At 43.9% G+C, this 9,679-nt stretch overlaps 1 protein-coding gene across 1 annotated transcript in view; it reads right to left on the bottom strand.

Moving 5' to 3' along the window:
• Window positions 1-9,679, bottom strand: part of MGRN1 (mahogunin ring finger 1) — a 148,574-nt gene that overhangs the window by 118,943 nt on the left and 19,952 nt on the right. The window contains exon 2 of the mRNA XM_025193207.1: window positions 7,027-7,145. Within this exon, the coding sequence (XP_025048992.1) occupies window positions 7,027-7,145 (119 nt within the window). The remainder of the gene's footprint in view (window positions 1-7,026; window positions 7,146-9,679) is intronic.

Genomic DNA, 9,679 nt, shown 5'->3' with positions numbered 1-9,679 from the left:
GGGGGGGGGGGGGGGGGGGGAAGGGGCTGGAAGGGATGTGGAGGAGGGGGAGCAGATCAAGGCTTCCAGCAGTGAGAGAAACAGACTTACCAGCCAGACACTGACCGGACTGGATATCAGCAATCGGATCGGCCAATATGGCTCCTTAAAAATTGGTCATATCAGTATCAGCCCAAAAAATCTCTATCAGTGTACCCCTAGTCTAAACCCCCTGGAGGAGAATCCAGGAGGCAAGGTGGTGTTAGGTGCCCAGGACCCAATTCTGGCTCTGGGCGGTGGCTGGGATTGCTCCGGGCCCCCCAAAGAACCAATCCCAGATCCAGCCCACAGATAGACCCTGTGCCACTTGTATGACTCACAAGGCTTAAAGGTTGAGCACAACTGCCATACAACACATGCATACCCTATCACTCTTCACATTTTGCATTGGGAGCAAAAGGTAATTTCCTTCCAACCACTGAATCCTAATTATTCCAGACTGAGAAAGATAGGGGAGGTTGTGGAATGTGCCGAAATATGGACTCACCTTAAATTATTTTACAGTGACTATGGAGTTTTTCTTTTTCCTTCAAGCACTTGTCCAAAAGTGATCCTCAAAGCAGTGACCAATTAATTCAGAGGCTGGATCAGAGTCCACTAGAAATGCTACTGAAGTAACACTTTGCCAAAGACAGCTTTCCAGTGAAGGGTTTAGAACTTTACATCTCAAGAACACATAAACAGAATTCCAGGGGAAACACTTTACAAATATCTAGTATGGATATGGTTTTTTCCAGTAACTTTGCAGATATTACTTGAGCTCTGGTGGATCATGTGCTAATATTTGTTAGAGCATCTACCTTGGCTATTTCACAGTCTATTCTAACACAGGCATAAATCCATTTGGAAAAGTCTCTGGATGGAAATCACTATGGCCTTATCCTACTGGGCCCACAAAGCTGAGACGATGACTTGGATGGGTTTGTCCTTTGTGAATGCAAGCTCAGGTCATATTTCACATCCAGGGTAAGATGCAATGGCTGTCATGGACACAAAGAATTGGGAAGACATCAGAAGATGAATGTTTTGGCTAAGTGCAATTCTGTTGCAGTTTTTTCTTACAACAGTGTAAGAGTTGTGTAAGTTGTTGTAGCCATGACGGTCCTGAAATTATACAAGATACAAGGACTTCTTAGGGTGATAGTTTTTGTTGGACCAACTATGTAGATGGGATGAAATTAAACAAGTTTGCCTACACAGCTGATCCAATAAAAGCTGTCATCCTAAGAAATCCTTGCCCCTCAGGTTTTTTTCAGCAGTTAACAAGAACTTTCAGCCAGAGGTTACCAGGGATCCTGGTTTTCTCCAATTTAAAAAAAAAAAAAATCAAAATCCCCCAATTTTTGGTTTAACCCCCCCCCCCCCAAATCCACATTTTTCCTTGATTAAAATGAAACACCACTATCTATCTATCTTAGTAGTGTTTCATTTAAACCACAGAAAAATGTGGATTTGGGGTTACATTTTTTTAACCAAAAATTAGAGATTTTTTTAAATCAGAGAAAACCAGGATCCCCAGTGATTACAGACACCTTTTTCTAGATAGAAAATGTGTATCAAATCATCAGGGCTCGGATCTCCTCCACCCTTTTCACTGAGGTGACAACAATCTGGAAGGCCATCTTTACTGACATGATGTCATTAGCTCAAATGATTGATTCACGACAGCTGCAAAGATAAAGATACTGCAGTGCAATTGGGGAGGGACCAGGAAGGGAAGGCAAATGGGGTGCACAGAGTGGTCATTGCTCAAAGACACGATCCTCGAAGCACAAAAAGACACTGTTCCTGCAAAAAAGAAAAGTAGCAAGAGGGCTGGCAAGCCCTCCTGGCTTAATAGGGACATTGTGGTCCTCTCAAAAAAGAAAAAAAGAGGTGTATGCACAGTAAAAGCTAGGGATGGTCCTCAAGGAGAACTATACTTTAGTGGCCAACACTTGTAGGGAGTAGGAAAATGATCAGGAAAGCCAAGGCGGCGACTGAGTCTAGGTTAGCCACGGGAGTCAAGGATAATAAGAAGTCTTTCTTTAGGTATGTAGGCAGTAGAAGGAAAACAAATGGAAGTGTGGGACTGCTGCTTAACGCCTTGGGACAGCTGGTAACCCACATTCAGGAAAATACTGAACTCCTGAATGCTCACTTTGCTTCGGTATTTCACTGGGCCATAGGGAAAGTCAAATAAGATAAGGCTCATAGGGGACATGCCAGGACTGACAGCCTCCGCACTGTGGAAGCTGAGCGGGTACAATACCAATTAGAAAAGCTAGACATTTATAAGTGAGTGGGACCAGAAGAACTCCATTTGAGAGTGCTGAAGGAGCTGGCTGAGGCCATCATGGAGCCCCTGGCAAAGCTCTTTCAGAATGCGTGGCATACAGGGGAGATCCCTGAGGATTGGAAGAGGGCCAATGTTGCGCCCATCTTCAAGAAGGGGAAGAGGGGGGACCCGGGCAACTATAGGCCAATCAGCCTAACCCGGGTCCCAGAGAAAATCCTGGAAAAGCTCATTAAAGAATCTATGTGCGATACACTCGCAGAAGGTAAGATTCTGAACGACAGCATGGCTTTGTCACAGGTAGGTCTTGTCTTACCAATCTCATCTCCTTCTATGACCAGGTCTCTCACCACCTGGACATGGGAGACAAGGCAGACATTATATACCTAGACTTCCAAAAGACTTTTGATCTAGTATCCCACAATATCCTTCTTGGAAAACTGGAAGATTGTGGGCTCAGCTGCTAGACAGTTCAATGGGTGAGAAACTGGCTACAGGGTAGGACCCAGAGAGTTCTCATGAACTGATCCATGTCGTCCTGCCACAAAGTGGCCAGTGGTGTCCCTCAGGGGTCTGTGCTTGGACCGCTGCTTTTTAACATCTTTATTAATTATTTGGATGTGGGGGTGAAAAGCTTGCGGGCCAAGTTTGCAGATGACACCAAGTTATGGGGCAGTGTGGCCATGCCAGAAGATAGGTTGCTGATACAAGCAGACCTGGACAGGCTCAAGAGTTGAGCAGACTGGAACCAGATGAAGTTTAACACTTCCAAGTGTAAGGTGCTCCATCTGGGGACAAATAACCCAAAACACATGCAGGTTTAGAGGTGACAGCTTGACTTGCACCACAGCTGAAAGGGACCTAGGGGTAATGATTGACCATCGCACAAACATGAGGCATCAATGCAATGCAGTGGCCAGGAAGGCAAACCGGGTTGACTGCTCCAGGCCCCACGGAGCCGGGCCAGCTTTGCATTCAGCCCCTTCCCCCTCTTCCCCCCGCCACACGCTGATCTGCCCCGGGCTCTGCACCCTGCTACGGTTGTCTCCGACTAGGACAGACTCAGCCATACCAGGGCTATGATCAGACCGGCAAAATTTTGTCTGGCTTTGCACAAGACTCTGGGAAGGAATGGGGGAAAAGGTGTATAGTAACCTTGTTATCCTATAGCTCAAGAATGTATTAGACAGGAACCCTGGGCCCATGCCTCCTTTGGACCAGAAAACCTGACACTTTCATTTGTCTGCCTTGCAGATGGGTCCCTCCTGGGTTAGCCTCAAACTAAAAGATGTCTCAAAGATAAAGTCCTTAATTTCCCTCTTGTGATTCAGAAATACGTGCCTGAGTAGGTGGTTCCAAAGGTCAAACAATTGAGCCCCAGAAATATATTCTGGATGACTAGTGTACCACATCTGGAGCTGGACTGCTTTCTAGGGTAACTGAACAGAAAGACTTGACACTTCCTACATTTTTGATATGCATGGTTATGGTGTTGTCTATCATGATTTGTATCAACTGTCCTGAGATGCGCTGTGAGAATGGATTTGCAAGTGTTGCCCTAGCAAGTCAATATGGTCTGTAGTTCTCCTCAGGACCATAAACTTTCATTTCTGAATGCTGTTTATGTAGCTTTTCAGTCCAGCAACAAAACTTCTGCCACTATAATCCAAGACCGGTGATTCTCAACCAGAGTGCTGCGAGTATTTTAAAGGACCCACTAAATGCAAACACCTACACATGATTCACAGTATACACGTGGAAATTTCAGACAGGAATCCTTAGTGTCAGAAACAAATCTGCCCTATTGTGGTCTTTCTGATTTCTTTGCAATAGAAAAATTCTTCTATTACCCTATTTACTCAATTAGAAGGTGAGATTTTTCCCCTCATTTAAGATGGGAGAAAAAAGCCCCTCACTTTACAGTCAAGCATAAGGCAGTGGCAGGGCAGGCAGCTCTGGAAATTTCAGACAGGAATCCTTAGTGTCAGAAACAAATCTGCCCTATTGTGGTCTTTCTGATTTCTTTGCAATAGAAAAATTCTTCTATTACCCTATTTACTCAATTAGAAGGTGAGATTTTTCCCCTCATTTAAGATGGGAGAAAAAAGCCCCTCACTTTACAGTCAAGCATAAGGCAGTGGCAGGGCAGGCAGCTCCTGCAGCTCTGGCCCCCACCCAGTGTAGGGGCAGGAGCTGGAGCCACAGCTGCCACCTGCCCCATCCCAACTTTCCCTCCACATGCCCTGCCACTCCTCTTTCACAGCCTCCAGTCTCCCGCACATGCACACACTTCTCCCTCTCTCCCTCTGCTGCACTCTTACTTTTGCTCCATGCCAGCTGCCCCCCCCACCTTCCCACGCCCCCTGGATGAGCCGCCCACAGTTCCATCCCTGGGCAGCGCTTACCCCTGCCTCAGCCCCACTCCCTCCCTCACCATGGGGGCCTAGGTCTACTCTCCATGCCCCTTCCCTCTCCCATGCCCCTTACCAGCCCAACGCTGCTCTCCAAGCTGCCGGGCTGCATTCCTGGCTGTGTGCCTGCTGCAGCTGCATGCATGCACATGCATTTATCAGCCAATGTCTTTCCTTTTATCAGTGACAATTCGATATGGACTGATATATCAGTGCACCTCTAGTTCCTACAGTCACCCCCCCCGTAAGGTTCAAGGCTCATAGCCTATAGGGCAACATTAGCATTGGATGAGCACAGCCCAAGGTCAAGACATCAAATCACAGCTCAAAAGATGATTATATCTGGAATCCCGGTATTTTGCCAGTATGATCCTTATGCAGAAGGGTGGCATTTTAGAGACTTCTAAGTGACTACTACCTACTTCTTCAGATGCACTTGACGAAGTAGATGGTTGCTTATGAAAGATCATGAATCTCTGAACCAGCTAATCTCTAAGGTACTACCCCTTGTCCTGCCTTCTGCCTGACTTCAGATTCACATGGCTAAACACCTCTCTAGACTCCCCACGGACAAAGAAAAGTAGGGCACACTTTCTAGGGGAATATCTGTGCCAGTGTTCTAAGCCTTGAATATACTCTGATATCAGTGAGGAACAAAAAAAGTACACATGTTAGATCCACTGGCAAAACCTGGCTTCAAAGAAAGAACGCTGAGGGAGTTTGATGCCAAGTTCTTAGTGCCATCTGGGAGGTGGAGTTAAATGGTAATGATTCAGTCTTCTGCAGTACAAGTCTGCTCATGCCATGAATATGGACAATGCTACTGGTTCCCTTGATGCCCAAGAGCAGGGCAAGGTCATTATCTCCTTCTAGGTCTGCTACAATGAACTAGGCAGTGCAATGACTAGTGGTAAATAGCTCAGTGCTATACCTGTCTCTTTAGTTATCAGTGCCATGGAGCCAGAGACCAATGGAGCTGGGCCAGAGAGGAAGCCAAAGTCTAAGTGCTGTTGTTAGCATCAGTTCTTCACTCAACATTTTGAAACTGAGTGAGAACACTGAAATGCACTTGAGCTTAATCAAGAACTCCTGTGGACCAAAACACTATTTATAGGGCCAGAAAGTGGAAATCTTCTGGAGGTACTTGTTGGGAGGCGAAAATCTGCCCCTTGAACTCCCCTTGCCCTCAAGCACCATTTTCTTATTCAAGTTCAATGCTAAAGATTTGAAATATAGGGAGCCCGCACTACTACACTTTTGTTCTCCCAAACCAGAGGCATGCCTGTTCCATTTTCTCAAGGGATTCATCTTCGAGCCTTGCCTCCTCCTGTCAGTTCAGGAAATGAAAAACTTACAGATAATGAATGTTCTTGAGATGTGAGATTCTTCCAGGTAGCAGAGGCAGTTAGGTCAAACCAAAAAAGCACCCAAGTACCCATTTGGATCTGGCCCAACATTTTTGCAGTACAGCAATACTGAGGAAACCTGTTCCAGGTCAAATATTTTTTTTTAATTCCCAGCAAGCAATAGGGAAACTAACTCTACTGATTAAAAGTCAAAAGAAGTTAAGACTGCAGTAAACAGAGAGCAAGAAGCTCAGTCTCAAGCAGTGAGGCGGCTGAGAACTTTCTTCCCTTTATGCTCTTAGTAAGCCCAAGAAGCAGAAGGGTGCATGTGTCCTGAACAGGTACTTCTAGCCAAATAAGTCTCCATGTCCAAAGACAGGAGGTGCGCACACATCCAGAAACAATCGTAGGAGAATTCCTAAATTACCATACCATAGCAAGGTACACTGCATCTTGACCACCTGCTTAACAGCAATATTCTGCATTAGATGATTAAGGAATCAGAATTAAGGCAAGATTTCCCATAAAGCAGGCACTACCACTAATAAATGTATACCTTGAAAAATATATAACCTTGCATTAAATCTTAAATTTGAGACTCTGGGAATATAATCCCTTTAGAATATAATTCTAAAGCAGTGTTCATATGAAAGATGATAGATAAAAGGAGATAGACCTCCCATTAAACATTTGATAATTGCCTGTTGCCTGCAGAAGCTCACAGCTTTTTGCAGCCTAATGCACATATGGGATAAGTTTTGTCTACCTGTTACAAATAGGAGCACCAACACAGTTTATGCAACTTGTCCAAAGGCACAGAGCAAGTCAGTGTCAAAACCAGAAACAGAACCCTGGAGAAGCCCCATGTTCCAATTCCAGTGGAAGTATTAAAGCTGATTTCCTACTGAAGGACCAGAATACACATAGATGCAATTGACAAAACATATCAACTTGCCTGAACTGGTCTATTCCCAAGGAAGTTTAAATCCATGTTCTCCCCAAAGAGGTAACCCTCAGGATGTGGGGTGTCAAACTTCTCACCTCCCATGAAAAAGTGACTTGCAAAGTAGTTCCCTGGAAAGACAAGAAGTAAACAAATCCAAATGAGTGACTCCGGAAAAACAATAACAATCTTCATCTTTTATTTAGTGTATTCAGGGGAGGCCCATGACATAAACCAGGCTGTGCTTTAAAAGTACAGCTCTTAATTGCAATGCAGGATTAGACAATTCCTGACAACACTGGTGTCACTGGTGTCATGTGGTGTCACTGGTGTCATGTGATGTCAATGCCAATAGCAGTGAGCAGGAGACGCAGCAATAAGAAACTTGGCCAAGCCATTACAGTATTGTTAATTCCATTACATCTCTCCCCTGGAAGGAAAAAAAAAGGATCCAATTATGAACTCACAATTTGTCTGACCAATAAGGACTGGACAAGTTTCCTTTCAGATCCCATTAATTTAGTCCCTTAGGCAGCCAGAGCCATCGCTGTTGAGTAATTGTAGGTACCTCCCCTCCTTAGATCTCTAGTCTGAAACTGCCTTCAAATCTTTACTGTAGCTGCTAGAAGCAACACACACACACTTTCAATTTGATTAAACACAGCCAGGTCTATATGCAGAATCACAGATGCCTGTAAGAGACAAATCCTGGGACCGATCAAACTTAACCTTCACTCTACCAATCTTGTCAATGGTTTCATCCTCTCAAGTCAAGGTGATACACTGACGATGAAAATTTCCTAAGAATAAGCCGGGTGCAAGACCACTTGGAACTCTTGACAACTTTTTTTGTTTTTTAAACCAGACTGATCAGCTGGGATCCTGGTATTCTCTGATTTTAAAAAATCCCCAATTTTCAGTTTAAAAAAGTAACCCCAAATCCACATTTTTCCATGATTAAAATGAAAAACCTCTACCTCTAGTGGTGTTTCATTTTAATCATGGAAAAATGTGGATACAGGGTTACTTTTTTTAAACAAAAACTGGGGATTTTTTTAAATCGGAGAAAAACAGTATCCCTGCTGATCACTATAGCAAGCCATCTATGCAGCCTCCTGCCAGGTACCAAGCCATCTGGAGCAACTGCCACACCCAAATTTGGATTTCAGACATTCAATGGAGTCAAAGTAGCAAGAAGGAGCACAAAGTTAAAAGACCCCACCCAAGGTTTCTCCTTGTCCTTTCAAAGCGAGGCTTTCTCTACTTCCTGTGGGGAGAGGAGTGAGCTAAACAACTTCACTGCACTGCCTACATACATTTACCTACAGCTTGGAGCCCTGTAAAGAACCCCTATATGGAGTGAATGCATTTGAAAGGTTATGAAGGCATTAATCATGCAGAACTCTCAATCCATCTGGAAAGCCATAACTATGATTTATTCTGAAAACAAGAGGGTTTTTATGAGAGGTTTCTACTTTTTCAATTTTTTTTCTTTTTGCTTCAAGAAAGATCTGTCTTATCCTGCATAGTTGGTGCCATTTTAATGATGAACTCCCAAAGACTGAACTCTGCTAACAAGCTCATGGGCCTCCAGATGTTTATATTTTAGAAATATGCCCTTCTCCCCAGAGATCCTTTGCTTTTTTGTGGCCTTGTGACAAGGTACTTAGCAGAATTTGAAGATTCACTTGAATCTGGCAGGCTACACTATGAGTGCGTGCGTCTGCTATGGCCTTGAACTTGCAACCTCTGAGCTGTCAACCATGCACCTTAGTACCCATGCCATCCCAGCCCTGTCCCCAGAGATGATAATCAAACTCAGGTGGGGTTCAAAATCTAGCTGATACCAGGTCTACATCATCAGCATGGTAATGCTACAGTGCCTTAGACAACAATCCCTTTCCCCGCACCCCAAGCAATTAGGAGTAAAATGAGCCATTCTGAATGTAGAACCCCAGTTAGACTTTCTGATGGATAAAACCAATCAGCTTGGAGTGCATTGTGACATGTATGATTATGCCAAACTCCACAATAGCATGGAGCACAGAGAGGTTAATTTCACAGTTTATATAGGTCAAGCAGGATTGCTTTGGAACATTTTATCTGTTTAACTGCAAAAAAAATTCCTATGATTATCCTGACTCAAAGTCAGATGGCTGACTCTTGATTATAATTTGGTATTCTATGAATGAGACACATTTAGGGGTCATAATCTCTTCTCAGGGAGTCTACATTTATATGCAGTTCACATTAACATTACCGTGCACATAAATCTGTTCTGTGTTCTTTTGATATCACCATCACAGCCTCTATGGTGCTTTTAACCCCACAAATTCCTAAGTGCTTTATCCAGATTGTGGACCAAACCTGCACATTACTTACATAAGTAAAAGTACAGACATAACGTCTGTATTGTTATCAAAGAATACCGGTTAGGGTCCATCTCTTACAGCTACACAATTTTGCAGAGATACAACTATAGCAAAACAGTTCCAATTTTAACCCTGCTTCATGCAGGGTCAAAGTCAAGCCAATTTAGCTACCTTCTATTCCTACAGACTCACGCTGATAAAATGTTTAGATGGTAACAGCTGTTGTGTGCTTCCTTTTTTAATGCAGTTAAAATGTATGCTTGTCCATACCCTCAGATTTGTAGAAGCAAATC

Source organism: Alligator sinensis, unplaced genomic scaffold (genome assembly GCF_000455745.1).
Source record: "Alligator sinensis unplaced genomic scaffold, ASM45574v1 scaffold1389_1, whole genome shotgun sequence".
NCBI classification, from domain to species: domain Eukaryota; kingdom Metazoa; phylum Chordata; order Crocodylia; family Alligatoridae; genus Alligator; species Alligator sinensis.
This window is presented reverse-complemented; position numbering and strand designations above follow the sequence as displayed.